The sequence below is a fragment of the Nymphalis io genome, chromosome 10, assembly GCF_905147045.1.
Source record: "Nymphalis io chromosome 10, ilAglIoxx1.1, whole genome shotgun sequence".
In the NCBI taxonomy this organism is placed as follows: domain Eukaryota; kingdom Metazoa; phylum Arthropoda; class Insecta; order Lepidoptera; family Nymphalidae; genus Nymphalis; species Nymphalis io.
The window spans coordinates 12,147,258-12,170,540 of record NC_065897.1 but is presented as its reverse complement, the minus strand read 5'-3'; the positions used below and the strand labels follow the sequence as shown (position 1 = coordinate 12,170,540).

General features: G+C 33.5%; 2 protein-coding genes across 7 annotated transcripts in view; one reads left to right on the top strand and one right to left on the bottom strand.

The window, feature by feature from the left end:
• The window catches only part of LOC126771437 (protein dachsous), a 266,674-nt gene extending 263,098 nt beyond the window's left edge, over positions 1-3,576 (top strand). For all 3 annotated transcript variants that reach the window (XM_050491310.1, XM_050491311.1, XM_050491312.1), the window contains one exon: positions 242-3,576. In XM_050491310.1, the coding sequence (XP_050347267.1) occupies positions 242-2,861 (2,620 nt within the window). In that variant the 3' untranslated portion in view covers positions 2,862-3,576. The remainder of the gene's footprint in view (positions 1-241) is intronic.
• LOC126771458 (excitatory amino acid transporter) lies at positions 3,573-21,863 on the bottom strand. Of its 4 annotated transcripts, none has more exons than XM_050491354.1 (10): positions 21,824-21,863; positions 8,711-8,866; positions 8,171-8,507; positions 7,850-7,987; positions 7,569-7,777; positions 6,932-7,103; positions 6,532-6,726; positions 6,183-6,317; positions 5,394-5,499; positions 3,573-4,928 (listed from the first exon to the last, which is right to left on the bottom strand). In XM_050491354.1, exons 2-10 carry the CDS (start codon positions 8,847-8,849, stop codon positions 4,791-4,793), a joined length of 1,569 nt encoding a protein of 522 aa, XP_050347311.1. In that variant the 5' UTR covers positions 8,850-8,866; positions 21,824-21,863; the 3' UTR covers positions 3,573-4,790. The 4 variants fall into 4 exon arrangements, with proteins under 4 accessions (XP_050347311.1, XP_050347309.1, XP_050347308.1 ...); XM_050491352.1 differs by lacking the exon at positions 21,824-21,863 and adding an exon at positions 12,613-12,980; XM_050491351.1 differs by lacking the exon at positions 21,824-21,863 and adding an exon at positions 10,094-10,220.
• Between the last annotated feature and the right edge of the window lie 1,420 nt (positions 21,864-23,283).

The window sequence follows — 23,283 nt, the reverse complement described above, 5'->3', positions numbered from 1 at the left end:
ATGTATGTAGCAAGATTATAGCATTTAATTTTAATAATAATTACACGTCAATTCAAAATCTTAAAAAATTTAAACAGCATATAAATATTTTAAGCAAATGTGTGTGTCTACGTACATGTAGTTGTTTGAGTTCTAATCTTTATAATAATATTAATTTAATATATTTTATAGAAACAAATAAAAAATGTTTGAAATATTTTAGAAATTAATAAAAAATAATAAGATTTTTTATGAATTACAGGATCACAGTCAATGAAGACACGGAAAAGGGATCGTCACTTCTTCAAATTGGTGGAATAAACGATGTTCTCAAAAGATATAACCTCAACTTTCATATCATATCCGGAAATGAGGGTGATGCTTTTGATGTTACTACAGAAGGAGCTTTGATACTTGTCAATAGATTGGACAGAGAGGTGCAGGATTCATATGTCCTTGGTTTAGCTGCTGTGGAACAAGGCAAAGCTCTGTCTTACAATCAAAATAAAACGTCAATTATGATATTTGTTACTGTAACAGATGCCAATGACAACGCTCCAAAGTTTTCGGTAAATGATTTTGAACTCACCATCAGTGAAGACGTCAAAGTTGGCCATACACTTACTCAACTAACCGTAACCGATGCTGATTTGTACGGAACGCCAAACTCTGCGATTGTTTTTAACATAACTTCAGGGGACGATGAAAAATCATTTTACGTACACCCAACGACTGGTGTTTTGACTGTTAATAAATCACTTGACTACGACACAGGAAAGTCAAAATACAAATTAATTATAGTCGCCTGTGATCAAGGCAGCCCGTGTCTTTGTAACGTTGTCTATATAGACGTAGAAATTCTCGATGAAAACGATAATATACCCACATTCCCAGTAAGTGAATATTTCGAAACAATAGGTGAGAATGAACGCGTTGGGACATCGGTATTCACAGCTCGAGCTACAGATCTTGACAGAGGCAAATATGGAAAACTAAATTACACTATAGTACCATTGTCTACAAATTACAATAGAAACGATGACTCTTGGAAAATGTTTCAAATCGATTCTACAACGGGTCTTGTAAATACTAATTCAGTATTCGACTACGAACAAAAGAACAAATATGAATTTTCTATAAAATCTTCTGATTTAGGTGGAAAAAGTTCTACGGTCAAAGTGAGAATTGACATAGAAAGTCGAGACGAGTTTTATCCTCAGTTCACTCAGAAAACCTACAATTTCGGTGTTCCGAAATCTGGTTCATTACCAGCAGGTTATATAATAGGACAAGCGACAGCAACAGACAGAGATAAAGGTATCGATGGGCGCATAGTGTATCAGCTGTCAACTTCACATTCATACTTTAAGATAAACAGAACAACAGGTGTTATTATTTTGAAGAAGAAAGTAGAATCAGTTAAAAACTTATTCGGTTCTGATAAATCGATAAGCTTAGTGGTCACAGCCAGTTCAGGCAGGCAAGGCTCTCTAACAAATAAAACTGCAGTTGAAATATTACTCGATCCTTTAGCAGTTGTCTCCGACCACACAAATCTGATCAACGACACGTCCATTGCACAAAGCAGTGGACTTTCCGATTGGGCATTAGGATTATTAATTGCATTTATATTTATTATTATAATATTTGCAGCGGCATTCTTATTTTTACATATGAAAAATAAAAGACATAAGAAAGTAAATAAGCCAGGACTCAGTTCCGAAGGAGTTGGGGCCTCAAATAGTTATGTAGATCCAAGTGCTTTTGATACAATCCCTATACGAAATACAGGTCCAGTCAATTCCGCCAATCAATTTGCTCCCCCAAAATATGATGAAATACCACCATACGGGGCTCATACAGCAAGCTCCAATTCAGGGGCTGCAACTACTTCTGAATTGTCTGGGTCGGATCAATCCGGATCTAGTGGCCGTGGATCAGCAGAAGATGGTGAAGATGGCGAAGATGAAGAAATAAGAATGATAAACGAGGGTCCATTACAAAGAGAAGGTCTGCATAGACAGGCAGACGATGATAACCTCTCTGATGTTTCTGTTCATAACACTCAAGAATATTTAGCTAGATTAGGAATTGTGGATACTGGGACTGGAGGAGGAGCATCAACGTCATCTAGAAGATGTTCAGAAAACGTTGTTAATAAAGACACAATGTTGCATCATGGTCCAATAGATTCAATGCATATATTTGACGAAGATGGCGGTCATGAAAATGATATAACAAACTTAATTTATGCTAAACTAAATGAAGTTACCGGCAGCGAAAGAGCTAGTAGTGCTGATGAAGCGAGTGCTGCTGTTGATAGGGCGATGGCTCTTGGTGCTTTCCCAAGTGCACCAGGTGATAACACTGCTGTACCAACTGCTGGGCCATCTATGACAGGAAGTCTAAGCTCTATTGTTCATTCAGAAGAAGAATTAACTGGAAGCTATAACTGGGATTATTTACTAGATTGGGGACCGCAATATCAACCTTTGGCGCATGTTTTTTCAGAAATTGCCCGCTTAAAAGATGATGCGGTGTCATTACAAAGTGGTAATAGTGGCGCATCAAGTGCAAAGAGCAAAGGAACATCAATATCAGGTGGAAAGAGTGTCCCACCACCTTTACTTACAACAGTCGCACCAAGAAGTTGTCCAGCTCCATCGTTATCATGTAGGCAACCGCAACACTTATTACCAAGGTCTCCTATTAGTCATGATGTTCCTGGTGGATTTTCCGCTGCCGCTGCTATGTCACCGTCGTTTTCACCATCCTTATCTCCATTAGCTACTCGATCACCGTCTATGTCACCACTGGTAGGGCCAGGCCTTCCGCCTGCGCCAGGAAGTAGGAAACCCCCTCACTCAACGATGAGGATGTAAGTTAGACTATTTTTTCTATTAATAATATTTTGTACATAATCTAGTACTCGACTGTTTGCCTTATAAGTATTGTTTTAATAGTATTTATTGATTACCGATGCAATCGGATTAGTTTTTTGTAATTTAGCATCATTTTGTGCATGTTAATTGTATTTTACTTCCCTGGATATGCTCAAAGTGATTATAAGCGCTTATTACCGATTTTACGGTAAATGTAAATAATGTCTTCATTCGGGTATAACTTTAACTGTACATATTAGTTTGTATATTATATAGTGCCTTGTAAAGAGAATGAAATGAAGACTGCCATGTTATAACGTATAACACAAACGAATCAGCTTTACTGTAAGCTATAAGGTTACTCTTAGATACAGCAATTTATTGTAAGTTTTAATTTGTATTTGTAATATTGTATTTGCAAATAAAATCTTTAATGCAATAATTTGAAATTTTATATTTAAGACAATAATCTGTGCCTCCATGATTGTAACTGATATATTTAGAAATATTTTATACTGTGATTTTCGTCTAAGTATCGAAAACGCCTTTAGGTGCTTCATTTGAAATAATTTGATTTATATTTCTATGTTATGTATATTTTATTTCGCTTTACACATCAAATTATTTCAGATTAAGTGATATTATTTGTATATAAAACGATTATTGAGTTCCAAACGACTGTCCAAGATGTTTATAGAAAAATAAACAAAATTGTAAAATTGATTATCAGTTTTATTTCTATGATAATAAACTGCCCTATATGTACTTATAGATTACAACTATATTTATAATTAATCGTCTAAGTCTCGATATGAAGAGACAGTGAAAACGTATATAACAATGAACCACATATCACAGTTGGATCTAATTCTACTTATAAATGAGTTACGTTAATACAATTAATATTAAAAGATGATTAATATGATAGCAAACGAGCCCGAAAATTTAGCACCAATAGTAAAATATCAAATTTTGTTTGACTTATAATTTTAATGAAAATGACAAGTGCATTATTGCGATTTTTAATATTTATGAAAAACTAACCAGTGTATCAATGAAGTAACCTTAAGTTAACTACGTTGCCGATACATATATAAGATAAAATAATCAATTTACTTTAAATATAAACATAGACTTAATCTAAAAATGCTATACATTAATAATAAAAGAACGAAGTTCATTTAAAAAACAACGAAATGATAAACAGTAATTAAAATACTAAAAAAAGAGGAACCCTTAACAATGTAATAGAAATGGAATAAATGAAAAAAATAACAACGTAAAAGTCAATTAATGATCCAACCTACTTTTTTTTATGCAGCTATTGTTTTTCGTACTAAAAAATTGGTACTGATCGACTCCGTTATATAATCATCTAAATCTAATAAGACATATTGATTACGGTACAGTCTAAATATACTCAGCTTCGAGTGAATTCATACAAAGTGTAAACAAATGACTTTCTACAAATATAATAACGAAGTACAAAATTGAGTGCACTTTTAAAATTGTATTGCTTTCCAATAAATGTTTTTTTTTATATAGAATAGGAAGGCGGACGAGCATATGGACCACCTGATGGTAAGTGTTCACCAACGCCCTTAGACATTGGCACTGTAAGAAATGTTAACCATCGCTTACATCACCAATGCGCCACCAATCTTGGAAACTAAGATGTTATGTCCCTTGTGCCTGTAATTACACTGGCTCACTCACCCTTCAAACTGAAACACAACAATACCAAGTACTGCTGTTTTGCGGTAGAATATCTGGTGAGTGGGTGGTACCTACCCAGACGAGCTTGCACAAAACTCTACCACCAGTAAAGTTTTGTTGTTGATAATTTCACTTTTTGTTTACATTTTACATAAATTTAATTTGATCAGTGTATAGCTTGTATCAATTAAATGGTTTACAATAAAGGGGAGATTATATCCTATTGGTGTTGTTATGTAAATGCATATCAACAATTACGTCATCAGAGGCTAATGACTTTTTACCAGGTGTTATAATACCTATTTCCACTTCTGTGTTTGATGTCGGCAAGCCATTGGGAAGTGACGGTTCCTGTAATATAAAATGTCTTTTAAATAAATAATGAAGGTTAACGGCAAAGAAACATATATTTTACATATTCTTACAAAATGTTCGTATAAGTGATATCTAATATGAAAAATCCGATCATGGAGAGTATTCGATCATTTAAAGTAAAACTAAGGTCTCAGGAGATAAATGTTGTTTTCACCCATTGCTCAAGTCCGCCTCTCCTCTCGGGGAGTAGGTTTTGAGTTTATTGTACAATGTAGCCGAATCCGAATGGCTATTATGCATTGCTGTTCCAATGCAGGATATACCATGTAGCCGAATCATCATTCACGTGAAAACTCGGCGTTCCTTGCCCGGGATTAGAACCACAATCTTTGGTTAAGATTGACGCGTTGATTTGGTTGATAGACAACGTGAGCCACTGGGCCATATCGGGCTCTACATTTAGATTAAATAATACTTTTTGGGGCAGATTTAATATCTCACCATTGAAGCTGCGTCACAAGCCATGAGCTCATTCTTGGACATGTGTTCCACGACCGCTGCCGCGTAGCAGTCCCCCAACATATTGTTGGTTGTTCGTATGCGATCACTGAAATTTGTAAGGAATTTAGTTCAATTTATTGTTTTAAAATATTATGTATTTTGAAAGAAACATTAATGATAAATCATTTAATAATAAGGCTCATTTAAATGTATTATCATGCGTCATATATAAAAAGCGCCTTACAAATTTAATAAGCAATAGAAGCGTTGCAATATTTGCTATTGTGAATCTAATATGATTTTATGTTGAAATAAGCTACTTAGATATAATAGATTAACAAAAACATCGAATATTTCATTATTTTTTTGTTTATTCTGCTCGTTGTAAGTCTTCGACGTTTTACAATAAAGTACACACAAATAATAAATTTAAGAAGACAATATATGACCTTGATATTTCATATCTAATTTTGGAATATAATGCTCTGCCAACTGAGCTGATTGACGGAAACTTGGATCGATTATAGCATTCATATCGAAACAGAATGCTTTAATTTAATCTAATATAACAAATACATAGTACAATTTTTATGATATAAAAATATTTAAACATAGATAATTCGATAAATGATGTAGTCATAAATATTAAGTAACAAATTTTGATCCATCCGTTGGAATAATGAAAAAAAAAACAACCACAAATTGAAAATTTTTAAATCTACAAACAAGCCACGATGGTGAAACGAAATCTATTACATTTGTATGTATATATTTATAAAAATAACTTACACGAGCCAATCCACAGCAAATAGTAAAGAAACGTCATGGGTGGGAGCATCAACGGCTGCGAGAACTACTAACAGCAATACCATCGCTGCTGAAGGAACCGATGCTGATGATACTGATGCTGCTGTTGACGTCAAACTGTAAATAACAAATATGATATATAAGAAAACAAACTATATTAGCATACAAACTAAATACTGAGTCAAACTTTCAAATAATCCCAACAAGAATATTTTGATCTGCAACTTATAAAAACGTCAGAAAAAATACCACAACAAAATCATGTTTTTGTTGTTATTTCAAATTACAATGGAAAAGTGTTACTAATTTAATAAAATGAGACGAAACTAACAATATAGCAGTCAACTGCGCAAAACTGAGCCGCATGCTGTTCATCTGACAAACGAAGACACTCGCGACAGACAGGAACAAGGCCGTGCCGTCCATGTTGATGTTGCAGCCGATAGGCAGCACGAAACGAGTGATGCGCGGGTCGATGCGCAGCGGACCCTCCATGGCGCGGAAGGTTACAGGGAGAGCTGCGGCTCTGAAAGTAACGGAACAAGATACAAGACAGAACACAGTTCTGGCAAAACGGGTGATAATCAATAGTATAATTAACATGGTATATATTATATTAACTAATAATTATATATATATTAATTACTTTAAGCTTAGTAATTTTGTTTTGTTCTGTAGTAATGCACAATTTGAAAGACTCGACAAAATTTTATTTAAACCTATTAACTTACGTGGAAGCCGTAGCGGATGCAGTCAACATGGCCTGTGATAATCCCCAGTAAAACTTGTATGGGTTTCGTCTTAGGAATAGGAAGTATATCATTTGCATCACGATTAATTGATAGAGAAATACTCCAATTGTGACTGTAGCAATGAACCATGCTAGCTGAGACATTACTTGTGCTGGAAGAAAGTTAAAAAAATATTATACAAAATTAAGTTGAAAGAATGAGCAGCTTGTAAATATCCTTTAATTTGATAGAGACCTCTACTTCTACTGTGATTGATATCTTACTTCAACCCGCTGGTACATTGGGGGTTGGTATTTGGTTCATCAGATATACCGTGTACGATATATAATTAGAAAAAGTTAAAGCATGAAAAACTTAATATTTGGACTTCAACGAATTCAATCCAAGAGCATCTTGGCTTATTGGCATTTAAATTTATTAATTTGAAACTATTAACTTTAATATTAATGAAATAATAAAATTAATAAAAACCATAAATCTTAACCATCGGCTCAAAACATGTTATTTGTGAACTTTTGTTAAGCTTTAAAACATTCTTATATACATAGCACTACTTACTGATATAAATTCTAATTATAATAGATAAATATATTGACCAAAGTTTTTATAAACGCACCAACATTGTTAACTCCCAGAATCTTCCCAGCGATAACACTGCTAACTCCAATAGGAGTAAACCACATCACTCCTGTCACCATCTTCATTATCACTTCAAAGATGGCTTGGAAGAAATCAATCACAACTTTACCCTTAGGTCCCAAAGTACCTAACAGACTTCCAAACACAAGACAAAAGAACACTAGACCCAATGTATTCGTTCCTGCTCTGAAAATGATAAAATCAGTAAATTTCAGAATAAAATTATGTTTCTTATTGTCGTGTAGGTATTGTAATTACCTATATCTGATGTCTCGAACTAATATTCGGTAGTTGCCACTGTCATTTACATTTTTCGGAAAGATAGTTTTTGGTTCAATGTACACAGTATGCGCTTGTTGGAATGCAGCTTGAACAATGTTATCCGGAAAAATATTTCTGAAGTAAGAAAAAGGTCATGTATTGATAAAAAAAATTGTTATCTTCATTATGAATTAATGCTTTCGAATCATAAATAAATACACTAAAAACAATTATCATCCTAGATTTATAATATAATATAATAGCTAGTTTGATATTTGATATAATAAAACATTTAGACAAAATTTAGGAAAATCATACCTCCCAATATCTAGTAGACTGTCCAAGATACTGTGATCTCTTTTATTTTCAAAAGCAGCAATAGAATCTTCTCTTAAATCTGGTTGTCCGGGATGAATCAACATCGCCAGCAGAATTCCAAGGAATGCATTAAACATGGAAGTGAGTATGAAGTACAGCAGAGTTCTCACCGCGATTTTTCCACTCATTCGAGCATTGAGACTAGCTGAGCCAGCAATAAGGCTAGCAATTATCAGAGGTAAAATCATAAGCTTCAACAGCCTCATAAATAGTTCTCCAGGATAGGATATAATCATAAGAGCATCTGGACCTAGATGATAGGGACGAAGACCAAATCCTGTAAAAACGGTTAAATATTTAGAATTATTCTATAATACTTTTTTCGACAGTCTAATATTTGATACATTTTAAAAAAAAGTAGACATAAGTTTATGAATGTTTTAATTGTAAGTAACATAATCAAAATTACAGTTGAAATATTTACTATGTATAAATACTTAATTTATGAAATGGGTCATTGTGTTTTAAAACTCGACATACCAACTGAAATTCCAATCAGCACTCCAGCCAAAGTGATCACTAAAAGAGTGTTATCTATAAACCATTTCTTCACGCCAGTATGATCAACGGCAGCCGTCCGGTCTTCCGTAGTCTTCGGGCCCCTATCTCCTGGGCCCATCTTCACGAACAGATACTCTGAAAAGCGTTCACCTTTCTCCATTACAGGCACAGTTCAGCCCTGTAGTCCAGATGACTGGACCTTCTTTGTTTTCTTTTTCAATTTTATACAAAGTGTTTTAGTTTGTTTTCTTTTAAAAATTAAATGCGATCAGTTTTTTAATATAGGTTTTAAATTTTATGTGTCCATGACGCGTTGTTAAATTTGCCGATTTCGTTGATCTAGAATCGCACAGTTATTTCGTTCGCGTTTCGCATTTACTTTGTCCGAATCGATATTACAGGAATGCATGTGTTGTGATTTGAGTACAATGCCTTCCCGTGCACTTACTGTTCTATATTATATTTTCGTATCTCGCTATGTTTGTATATTTATGTCTGTGATCGCACTTTCCTTTCGTAAACCTGATTTCCATTACTATTTTATTTACTAAGTTCCCGTCATACGTCAGATTCTGATCAGTAATGGAACAGAAGTAGACTAAATCGGTCTAGAATGCGTCGTCTCGTAGTAAAACGAAGGCTTGTATGCAATGCGCGCGCATACATCGATTACTTTCATTCACTCATTTATATTGAATTTGTATGTCCCTAATTGAATTAATGGTGTTACGTTTTTTTTTTTCTGTTACGAAATAGATTTATTTATAACTTCTTATGTTATAAAACGTATGTTGAAAGAAAATATGTTACTTCCATTGATCGTGACATGCGCAGTTGGCTTATATTTTACTCAAAAAGGAAACACGCAATTCTACTAAACACGCAAAATGTAAACTCTTTTGAGCCGAACGCTATATATAAGTATGAAAGATACATAATATATATATATATATATATATATATATACACCAAGTAAAATATATATATATAAATAAATAAATATATATATATATATATATATATATATATATATATATATATATATATTTTTTTTTTTTTTTTATTTCTTGGTGATAGGGATTTGTGCAAGCCCGTCTGGGTACCACCGACTCATCAAATATTCCGCAAAAAAAAAAAAGGCTGAACGCCAACACTTTGTATTATTGCATTTCGGTTTGAATGATAAGCGAGCCAGTTTAACTACAGGCACAATAGCAACTTAATTCCAAAGTTCGTGGGGCATTGGTGATGTAAGAAATGGTTATTATTTCTTGCCGCCAATGTCTGTGAGCCATGGTGACCATATTCAACTTCTAAATGAGGAAATATGAAATAAGATGATCTATTTGAATGATTTCTTACGCTTCCGCCTCTCAGAATTAACTGTTCTTGCTCGTGTGAATATTATTAGTAACCTTGTAACATTGGGTATTAGATAATTTGTCTCAATCACTACAAACGAACATGCCAACATTCCGATTTAATAATAGCTTACGATTTGCACCATTGGCTAGATCTTTGTATTATCACTATAATTCGATTTAAAAAGTTGTTTTATTTTAATTACAATCTTTTTACTAACGATATTTTAATTATATTGCTTTTCCTTCGTCTTCGTCTTTAAGTCTTAAAGAAAAATACTGAGTATTATGTTAATATATGTTTATGTAAGCAAGCGAGTGCGTTTGAGTGTAAGTGCGTAAGTATGTATTAATACTCTCTCGTGAGTATAGTTTAGATAATAGTTTTTTCTTAATACGAGATATATTTGAGTATATATATGCTTGATGTAGAGCCTATTATTTCTAATAATCTTAAAAACTGAATCATTAACATAAAGTAATTCATTAATTATTTATGTAAATTATCTAATAGCATTCATAAGATAAACGGCACTATATCTTACAGCGTGAATTACCTATTTAGTTTCTATTAATTCGCATTGTACAGAAACCTCACATATGCGTGTTTACATACGCCGTTTTTTCTATACTTCTAAACATACATATATAAAATTTCCACTTAAAAAAACCATTTAAAATGTAAAAATAATCAAGTATTTTATATTAAAAACTTGTTTTCAAATTAATCGATTATTGAGAACACCTTCATAAATACTTTATCCGACTATCATTCATCATTGTGCTTATCCCGTTTAATTTTTATTGTTTTATAACACTGCTAGAAGCAAGAAAAAGGTTTTAACAATTTTTTACTCTAGCTTGTAAACTTTCCGTGGGAGTGCTTTTATTTGACGTGGATTGATTTTAACCGCCATATAATATGCATAAACGCATAAATGATTAAATGTTACATTATATTGATATATTTAAAAAAAGACTGCCTCGTATTTTAGAGGTTATATTGTTTTTTTATATAGAATAGGCAGGCGGACGAGCATATGGGCCGGGCCACCTGATTATAAATGGTCACCAACGCCCAAAGACATTGACATTGTAAAAAATGTTAACCATCGCTTACATCACCAATGCGCCACCGACCTTGGGAACTAAGATGTTATGTCCCTTGTGCCTGTAATTACGCTGGTTCACTCACCCTTCAAATCGGAACACAACAACACCAAATATTGCTGTTTTGCAGTAGAATATCTGATGAGTGGGTGGTACCTACCCAGACGAGCTTGCAGAAAGCTCTACCACCAGTACTTCTACACCAGTATTATACAGAAAGATAAAACTTCAAAAATTATTCAATTAATATAACCAAATTAAATATAATTTTGTATAATACGCATCGAATTTAAGGTCGAATAACTACGATCGATCGATTTCGTGTTTGTTTTAAATAATAAAAAAATACGAATATAAATGATTAAATGAACTGTATATCAAAATGAAACACATAATTGTTATTTAATTGTAAGAGCATTGACCTCGATCTCGTTCTAATGGACTTAAAACGCTAAATCAAAGGTCTTCGTAAACGTTTAGAGAGTTTTTGATACAACAGACCGTAACAGTAACAGACTGAATGCCCCACTGTTGGGCTAAAGCCTCCTCTCCTTTTTTTTTTGAGGAAAAGGTTTTGGAGCTTATTCCGCCACACTGCTCCAATGCGGGTTGGTGAAATGTCAGTCGGTCTCGGTACATTTGCATCAATATACTTAAATATATAAAAAAAAACAATCGATGTTATAGAATTGTTTTGATATATTTTTATGTCTTGTAAAAAAAATAGTCTGATGAAAACATCATTTTAATTACTAATTAATTCGTAAACTACACTGGTGGTAGGGCTTTGTGCAAGCTCGTCTGGGTAGGTACCACCCACTCATCAGATATTCTACCGCAAAACAGCAATACTTGATATTGTTGTGTTCCGGTTTGAAGGGTGAGTGAGCCAGTGTAATTACAGGCACAAGGGACATAAAATCTTAGTTACCAAGGTTGGTGGCGCATTGGATATGTAAGCGATGGTTGACATTTCTTACAATGCCAATGTCTAAGAGCGTTGGTGACCACTTACCATCAGGTGGCCCATATGCTCGTCCGCCTTCCTTTACTATAAAAAAAAAAAAAAAACTGCCTCGTTCTTTATATTAATAAAAATAAACGATCGTAAAGCGCAGTGCTAATAGTAATTAGTATTCGAAGTCAATGATTGCAAATCGATGCCTGATCGGGACAGGTTAGCTAAGTATCTGGATCGCTCCGTCGTGCTTAGAAGAAGTATGTTAAGTCACGATTAACATTCTTTTTTAATGTATGGCAAAGGCAGATGAGCTTTTAACCAAATTATATATATGCATGTAAATGATCAGGGATCGTTTTTTTTATCTCATAAAAATATGTAAGTATGTATTGTAACTATAAATTCGATTGTATATGTACTTACTTTATATAGCATATAAGACAACTTACCCTGTATTTGTTTAATTTTGGAAGCTTTTCCGACAATAGTTGTAAAAGAACTTAATATTCTATTTACACAATTGATTTTAGACACGTTAAGCACAATAAACTAACATGCAAATTTTCGCGCGTATTCTCATGAATTAAAAAAAATATGATTATTTTTTAATTATTTCTAACAAAGTTCACTTAACGTTCACTATATATATAAATATATACCAATAATCCTGATATCAAATCCTAGGCATTAAAAATATTTAAAACAATTTTTTCAAGAGTAAGGAGTGCGCGCGTTTTTAATTTTTTTTTCACAGATATATTTTTTTATAACGGAAGAGAGGCGACGCGAGTACGAGTGCATTTGCCAAATGCACGTGACTGCGTGAAGTACAAGGCTATTTTAATAAGATGCATTGACATTTGTTATGGCCTTCGGTAGGCAGTTATTGTATTTAATAGGCTTAAGACAAGCAACGCGAGTCAGGCGATGTTTTAATATACATTCAAATATTTACTTCAACTTATAAATTATAGTATGTAATTTGAATTTCATTTTTAGTTTAATAATCATTAAACTAATCAGTTTATTTATCAAAATGGTTCCACTTCAAAACCCAAGTCTAAGTCTCCTTTTAATAAAGTTATGTCTTTTTTTTTTAATTTTTTTAATTTTATACAATTACTTATTTAATTTAATTTAACCCGCATTGGAGCAGCGTGGTGGAATAAGCTCCAAACCTTCTCCTCAAAAAGGGAGAGGAGGCCTTAGCCCAGCAGTGGGACATTAACAGGCTGTTACTGTTCTTATTTAATTTTGTATTATATTTAGCTATGAAAACTATGTACAGATATTTTTATAATAAATAAAATTAAAACAAAAAAACAAAATATAGATTACAAATTTGTAGCAAAAACACGCCATCTAAGAGATTGTCCTGTGGCATTGTACCCCAGATTGCCTCTCTGCACTGCAAGACTCAGCCTTTGGACTAAATAAGCGCCAGCTCTTGGGTTACCAGATGTGTGGACCAGTTTATTAGAAAGATCTTTTAGATTATTGATTATCAAGAAATCTATCATCAGACCTTTCTTATTACCAATTTTTGTCTACAATAATAATTATTTGAAACGGCCCGACAGCAAACGTTTCTTTCGCACGCTGCACGTATAAAGTTGTTAGAGCATAAATTTTCTTTAATAGTTAATTTGTTTTTCAAATTTACTATTTCTATGCTTTAACTTTTTCTGGAAACGGGTTGTAAAAGCGTATATATTGTTCCAAAAAATAATTGAGTCAGTTGTCACTAACCCTGTGTATTCGAATTTATGGAGTAGTGCTATCTTTTTTATCTTTATGGGATATAAGGAACGAGAGAAATAAATTACTCATATATACTCACAACAACTTGAAATATGATTGAAGCCTGCGTGTATTAAAAAGCTATTCATGTTTAAAAAAAAAAAAAGAAATCCAATTTTAATTTATGCATGTTGGGTGTTCTTTTGAATCAATATACAGTTAAAGGCCGCAAATGATGACTTGTCCATACAAACGCAATACCAATATCGACCTACGAATTTGTGTCTAGGCCTACCAGGCACCGGCCTAGGGAAGTAAAGGAAGGTCAAAAATATATAAATAATATTACTCTAACTGCTTCAGCATGAGGGATCCTTAAATGTCAAAGCGTCTAAAGGGCTTGGATCTCTAAGTACGGGCTTGCCAAAATCATATGTATTTTTCAAGTACATTTCTAACCTATTATGCTATTGTTAAGTTTTTCTCGTACGTGATTTTGTTTTATATAAATAACCGTTACACGAAATTTAAGCAAGTGTGTTTTTATATAAACAAATTATTTACTACCAAACTGTTTAAGCATAACTTTATATATACATACTTAATATATTTTTCCTGTATTCTTTTATTTTTACTTAAATTTAAGCACATTGTTTAGGTTTTTGTGACTTCTAAGATCAAGGTTTAAGTTATCGGCAAGCAACACTTGCTATTATTATTATAAAAAATATATTTATATTGATATAAAAATATTATATATAAAAATATATTGTTGATATAAAAATATGATAAAGAACTATAATATAAAGTAAAGTAACAGCTTGTAACTATCCTATTGCTGGGCTACCTCTTCCTCTATCTATTTGAGGAGACGATAACCTTAGCAATGGAGCAACTTGGTGGAATAAGTTTCAGATCTTCTCCTCAAAAAGAAGGGCTGTAGTTAAAATACATTGATTATTCGAATAGTTACTCAGATCCTATTTTGTGACATTAATTAAAAACTTTGCAAATAATACATTTTTCCACTTCCTCAATAATAATATATTTTATTAATTAGCGCCATCTATGACATTTATGCAGAACTTCAAAGAATTTTTTTGTAAATATTTAGTATCCTAATAATATACTTGCTTGTTAATGCAACGAGGAAATCAAAGATGGCGCTATAGGTGTATACAAATGATCGTGCAATTAATTTACGGCTATACTTATAAATATTGTTAGCGGCTGTTTATATTCTCTCTTTCTGTCTTTTTTGATTCGGCATTTGAAACTAAAAAGGACAACATTATTCAACATAACTAATAAAATAAGTCGCTAAAGTTCTTTTTACAAACCAAGAACCAATTCAACAAGATTTTTTTTTATTACCGGACTAAAATATGATATTACACCCGGTGCTTCACCAAACAGACATTTATAAAGGAAGCATATTTTACTATTACTCTTATTTGCCTGTTTTTGAAATAGTCATTATTTTCGAGAGAAATACGAAAGAGAATTGAAATGGCTGAACGGATTTTCGCCTAGCTAAGGTCCATCACGATTAAACATTCGGATAAAAAAAAATTGAAGGCGGTCTTGCGGTTGGAGATGATTTCTAACACCCCTCGTTTTTTATCTCGGTTATACAATTTTAATTAGGAATATATATGCATTTCAATGGCTTTCAATACATACTCTTCCAAAAACAAATTAAAAATACACAAAAAAACAAAAACAATATTTTAAAAATATAATTTTAACTATTTGAAAAAGTTGATTGAAGCTTAAAATACTATTACAATAATACGTAGTAGTTTTGGTAGAACTTTATATTTCATTTAATCTTGTAATATGACGTATCTAAGTTTAAATGAAATTTCTATAAAAGAGCCTTATATATAATCTAGATATACAAGATATACATACATTTGTAAAATATAATCCTAATAATGATTAGGTACGTATTGTTGTCTTCTTAATTTTGCCTGTTTTTGTTGATGGAAATAAAAGATAGGGGATACCAAAATAGCTACGTCAAAACAATGGTTCGAAATCCCTATAAAGGCCTGGTATTCTGAAACCAAAATTTTGCGGTTTCAAACAGAAGCGCACAAACATAACTATAATGGCTCCGAGACACACAGACTTAATGTTAATCGCATTGTGTTTTTTTACAAAAATATTGTTATAATATTTATTTAGAAGTTTCCATTATCGCGTATTGATTTTTATAGAATAGGAAGGCACGAAAAAATGGGCCACTATTGACATTGTAAGAAATATTAACCATCGCTTACTTCGCATCATCCATAGAAACTTAGATATTATGTCCCTTGTGCCTGTAATTACTCTGGCTTACTCACCCTTAAAACCGGAACTAATGAGTGGGTGGTAGCTACCCAGACGAGCTTGCACAAAGCCCTACCACCAGTAACGTGTATTTACACATGTTAACATTAGGCTATTTTATAATTAAATCTTTATTTTATATACTCATTCAATCCAAAACACAACAATACCAAGTACTGCTGTTTTTCTGTAGAATATCTGATGAGTGGGTGGTACCTACCCAGTCGAACTTGCACAAAATCCTACCACCAGTAAGATTTTAATCTAGGCTAGTATACTATATACTTATATCTCAAACTTGTGCTAAATGGTTTTTTTTTTCAACAACTTTGCGGTCATTCAAATATAATCTTCTCATTTTTCTTTCTTGATAAATAGAGATTAATTTTAGTGTGTTTATCTTCTATACGTTCCTAAGATATTCAAACGATTGTGATAAAATTTTGGTTAGATGTTGCGTACGCTAGAGAAGGTCCTGACCCAAAAAATAAGGTTTTTTTTTGTATCTTTCTCCTTAAATATTAACGTATTATGAGGTGTTTCTACCCCTACGAATCTGGGAAGGTATATAGTATATACATCATACATATATAAGAGACAAAAGTAATTACATTCTACGTCATCATTTTATTAAATATTTTATCAGCAATAGACATACAATTAATCATTACTCATTCATAACAATACCATGTAAAGCTAATTGAATGTAGTAAAGAGACGTCAATTATGAAATAGCTCTATGAATATGAATAATTGTTATATAATAATAATATGTAATAATGTCCTCCAGACCGATTTCGGCCACGGCGGCCCATTTCAAGAGAGATTAGCTAACTACGCAGGAGATATTATAGTGTACAAGTGTGTGCGCAAACACAGGTGCACTCTCTATTCCCTAACTCTCATAATCCGATGGGACAGCAATCCGACACGACCGGAAAGAGTTCAGGCGCAAGACCAACGGCTTTACGTGCTTTTCGAGGCACGGGAGTGAACACACTTCCAACTTCCAGACACCGGGCTGCTGCTGAGAATTTTTTGATAGAAAAACCCAATAACTTTTAAAGGCCCGACCTGGGAATAGACCGCAGGACCTACGGGTTTGCAGCCTTACATCAAGCCACTGGACCAACGAGGCAGACACTCATATGTAATAACTGTGATCGTAATCCTATGATATTATTTTTAACTTGAAGCAACTTATTTCACGTGTGAGCTTTATTTATTATAATCAAAATATATAACACCATTAGGTATACCACTCACTAATCATTTATTCTACCAGCAGAGTTTAAACGGTAAGTGAGCCAGTGTACTTAGAGATACAAGGAACATAACATATTACGATATGGTAAGACGTTAGGGCTTTTTGAAAGCTCGTATTAATACAACTCACTCATCACATTTTCAACTGCCAACCGCCCTTACTTGGTATTGTTGTGTTCCTGCGTACGGTGTAACGCTTTAAGCGACCGATGGCGTTTATTTTTTTTTTTTTTTATATAGAATAGGAAGGTGGACGAGCATATGGGCCACCTGATGGTAAGTGGTCACCAAACGCCCTTAGACATTGGCATTGTAAGAAATGTCAACCATCGCTTATAGCCAATGCGCCACCAACCTTGGGAACTAAGATTTTATGTCCCTTGTGCCTGTAATTACACTGGCTCACTCACCCTTCAAACCGGAACACAACAATATCAAGTATTGCTGTTTTGCGGTAGAATATCTGATGAGTGGGTGGTACCTACCCAGACGAGCTTGCACTAAGCCCTACCACCAGTAAAGTTATGGGATACAACAGCCTTACAATCGTATACAACATAAACAAATAAACAGTCGTGTATATATAAATAAAAATATACTCACTGATAATATATGGGTAATATTTTTTTTTTAACTTTTAAATAACTATTTCAATGAATTTCAACAATGAATATTATTTTTCTACAGGTGTCAAGGAAACATCACTCGCTGGCCTCCCGATGGCAAGTGAGATTGTTAAAAATAAACACTACGCACCGGATATTAGACATTTAACAATAGCGTTTGAGATATGTCATAACTTCACGGTCAATGGGCTACCCAACGTCTGACCTAAATCTCCTTTCTGGTTTTATTAAGTAAGTGATAATAATTCTCTATTCTATTTATTTGATTGCTTTATGGTTTAGTCCCCTTTTTATCGCTGGAAGAACGTTTCCCTTTCGGGAACAGTGAGGTATGTGGGATTCGTCGGTGTCCAAGGCGCCGAACGCGCCCTGAACATCGGAATACCCACTAAAAAAGCAGCGGTACCCTTTCCGTCTTAAAGAAGAGCGCCACAAGATCGCTTGCGTATGCTCCCATGTTTCGCCAAAAAAATTGTTACTTAGTTTTTCTGTCGAGAAATTGTCTTGAAAATGTCTGGGGTATGGGAATTGGCAATGTTTAAGCTCCTGTGTCTCGAAACGCACGTAAAGCCACTCTTTCCGGTCAAGTTAGATTTTGGATTATGAGAGTGATAGAATAGCAAGTGCAGACACGCACACATATTTTTGCATTGTAACATATCTTTCGCTAGTCTATCCTTGTATTATCAGAGCATAGACATCTATCAAATTAAATACTACTAATCGTTAGGAATATGTCAAAACTATATGGTGTACCAAAAATTGTCTGTGATTTCATTTCGATATTTCTCATTAGACAGTATTGACAGTCCGCCTTAAGGCTGCGAGTGTCTATCTATGTCAGTTAACTCGGTGACAATTTGACCATAATTGCGTTAATAGTGTATGGGTGTACAATAAATATAGACTAAAGACCAATTATAACAAGAATACACCAATTAATTATTGTTAGATGTTTTCACTATAAAAGTAACAGCCTGTAAATGTCCCACTGCTGGGCTAATGCATCCACTAATTTTTGAGGAGAAAATTTACGTAGGTGGTTTCACCTTCTGTCTCCACTGTTAAACCAGCTCTATGGTACCAAATTATATAATTGCGAAAGATTTAAAGCGTTTAGGTTAAAATTCACATAAATTACCAATAATTGCTTATCTTTAAAAGAAGGTAAGTAACATTGTATTTACAGCGTGGAAGTCGCTAACATATAATATTAAAGAGCTGCTTTTCTAAATTAAAAATCAGTACTTGTTATAAATTAGTTTACACTCACGGCTTCACCCACATGTAAGTGGAAGGGGCAGGTGTTAGGTGCCATGTTCCTAAATTGGTAACTTGTGGTCCAAGCTTCCTTCATACCAAATTTCATCAAAAACGGTTCAGTGGTTTATCCGGGAAAGAGTAACAGTCATTCATACAGACATACATATATACATAGTATAAAAAGAATATAATATTAGTATAGGTTAGCATTGTTGTGAAATAACTAGAACAATGAACAAATTATTATTAAATATTTTATTCTACATACATATAATAAATTTTGAATAATAGCATTTAAAGCAAATACCCAGACCACAGGAGATAATAAACTAAACACATACAGTAGTATTGTTTAGTATATCGAAATTTTAAATGTACATTATGGCGCCACAAATATTTATAATCATCTATTCCGGTTATATCCAGTTAAATCCGGTTACACCATCCTTAATTGTAATATGTTTAGGAGAGCAGGGCACCTATACGTGTAGGTAGTATAAGTTATTGGTATTGTTATAAAGCTTATTGACGTATTATATAAAATAAAATATTGATTAACAAATATTTATAATTATTTTTAAAATAAAATTGGTGCAAAGACAATAAAAAATGATAATAATTGATTACCACCACCCAGAGACATCGACATTGTAAGATATATTATTCTTTCATTATATCGTCAATGCGCCACCATCTTGGGAACTAAGATTTTATGCCCCTTGTGCCTGTAGTGAGCTCACTCAACCTTCAAACCGACACAACAATAGATACTAAGTTGCAATTTGGCAGTAGAATATCTGACGAATGTGTGGTACCTACCCAGACGGTCTTGCACAAATCCGTACCACCACCTACTACAAATGTCTATCTTTTCCGGTTTTAACAAGTTGATTCCGGTTGTACAAAACAAAAATACGAGCAGGCACTAATTTGAAGTTTATCTGTATTTACTATTTGCGTGAGCAGCAGAGCAGATTGGAATTATTGAAAGAAATTCTAAGGTTGTTCTAAGATTGGAGCAATATTGCTCAAGTTCTTGGTATGGGAATGGAATTTAATTGGACACATACATTTTATTAATTGTAATAAATTTGAAACCGTTTCTTTGTTTTCTTGCAGTTTTGTGTGTTCTTGATAAGAATTTAATTGTTCCGTTCAAAATTAAACGCCCTGAAATATGAAATTACTATTTATATGAGTTTGATTATATATTTAGTCAAAATGTATCGAACGAATTATAACAAAATTATAATAATAAAATTATTTGTTTTATATAACAGTAACAGCCTGTTAATGTCCCACTGCTGGGCTAAGGCCTCCTCTCCCTTTTTGAGAAGAAGGTTTGGAGCTTATTCCACCACGCTCCTCCAATGCGGGTTGGCAGAATACACATGTGGCAGAATTTAAATGAAATTAGACACTTGGACATTTCCTCACGATGTTTTCCTTCACCTTCAAGCACGAGATGAATTATAAACACAAATTAAGTGGTGCTTGCCCGGGTTTGAACCCACGATCATCGCGGCTTATATATTATAATGAAATCATTATTATAATAACAATACTATTGATCAATATGATTGATTATGATATGATTGACCAATGTGTTTATCAATTTGACCAATTGGTTGAACCAATGTGTTGGTTGTGTTCTGCGTAGTTCTAACGCAATTTTTTCGCGAATCCATAATTAACACTAGATAATTGAATGTCTACCAATTGTATCGCGTCAATTCAATTTAAAAAAAAAGTTGTGTTTTTTTTTGTCTGTACTCCTTTTATTGGTTGCGATAGAATATACGTGTTTTCTTAAACAAACGTGACATTGGCGTAATATTTCGCGATTTGATGAAGATACACGTCATAACCTTTTGTTTTATGCAGTTTATTATTTTGCCCTTTATTATTTTTAGTTATCTATTTAATACCAGATAGCCGAATGGATAGAATTTGTAAATATTAAAAGCAGATGGCTGGTACAAATCTAAGAACGGCTGAGCGTGGCAGAATGGATAGGATGTTCTTGTGTTTGCGCACACTTGCACGTTTGACTCGAGGTGACCCCCAAGGACGTAATCGATTAGGAAGACCTTATCAACACACACTAATACACTACATACATACATACTCATTGTCTTCGAAAATTTTTACATATATCATACTCATATTACATTAGTCTTAAATCAAAATTATTTATTTCTAAAATAATCTTATATAGATTAGTCAAAGAAACAGACTATGTAATTTTCCTAATATATGACACATTTATTATGAACGTAATAACTAATATTATAAAAGCGAAAGTGAGTTTTTTGTTACGCTTTAACTACACAACAAAACATTGCATACACGTTGTCAGGGGTTCAAAGAGCGGTTATTAATACCTATTAAATTATGATTGAAAAAAAATAGACAAAATTCTACTTACATGTTTCTAGAGCATAATATGTTGTCGATATTTCAATTAAACGGTTGAACATAAATACAGAATTTAAACAAATCTTAGTTCGAATTTTAACACAAGAAAATCTTATATGTTCAAAACTATATATGAAAAACACGTGACAAATATCGTTGTTTTTTTCTCAAGCGTGGCCGTGAAACTGATATCAACGGAGGGAGTTATACGAACCGGGTCTTGAAAAGATTAGTGGGATATTCTATAATTTTAAGAAAATAAGTTATATTGTTCACAAGACAGTGGTAGAAAATCTACATTTTTGAGTGGTATGCGTATTAAGTTATATACAGCATTAAAATCGATTAAAAGGCTTTGTATTTAATCTCTTTATAATTATTAATCGAACACATTTTAAATACCTTAATTCGTCTGAAAGAATTTAATGACTATTTTTCAAGCAATTATTTAAAAAGTTCTCTTTTAAGATTATACTTACAAATCAGAAAGTTTAAATGAAAGAAGCAATACATACTGTTTGAGTAAAATTTGAGCTTTATTTCTGTTTTATAACAAATTTATAGAAAAAACACGACGTCTAAAATATTATTAAAAAAAATAAAAAAACATTAAACTCATTTATTTATATTTGTATCTGCAAATTATTATTTTTTATATGCGCCGGGATGGCAAATGACTCTACTCCACCTGATGGTAAGTGGTAGTAGAGTCCAAACGCGACGACGGCCAGTACAGTCGGGAAGAATGTTCTGTACTAGCCGTCCCTGCCTTGCCGGACCGCAAGATGCCTCTTCACGCCTCGTTTGAAGGAACCCGGGTTGTAAGAGGAGGGGAACACGTGAGCTGGTAAGGAATTCCATTTTTTGGTAGTGCGACAAAGAAAGGAGTTGCCAAATTTCTTTGTGCGCAATTGAATTGATGTCACAGTTAGGCGGTGACATCGAGAACCAGCTCGCATGGACTTAAGAAGGAAGGGGGAAGCAGGAATTAGAGAGAATAATTTCTCAGAGCACTCGCCGTGATACAGTCGATAGAAAGCGCTCAGTGCTGCTATCTCGCGACGCAATTGTAAAGGTTCGAGGGTGTTTGTGACCTTTACGTCGCCAATAATGCTTACTGCACGTCGCTGCAACCGGTCCAAGGCCTCCAGTAGGTACTTAGCGGAGCCATCCCAAAGGTGCGAGCAATATTCAACGCAAGACCGAACCTGTGTTTTGTATAACAGGCACAGTTGTTGTGGCGTGAAAAAACGCCGCACCTTGTTCAGAACTCCGAGTTTCCGTGAAGCTGTTTTTATAATAGCCTCGATGTAATCCCTTGGACTAAGGTCGCAGTGAACGTCCATCCCCAGCATGGCGATTTTGCTTTGTATCATCAGCGGTGTGCCACAGAGGGAGGGAAGAGGGGAATATGGTGACCATGCACTGTACTATCGTCTGCATGGCAATGTATGTTCCCAAGAGAGAGCA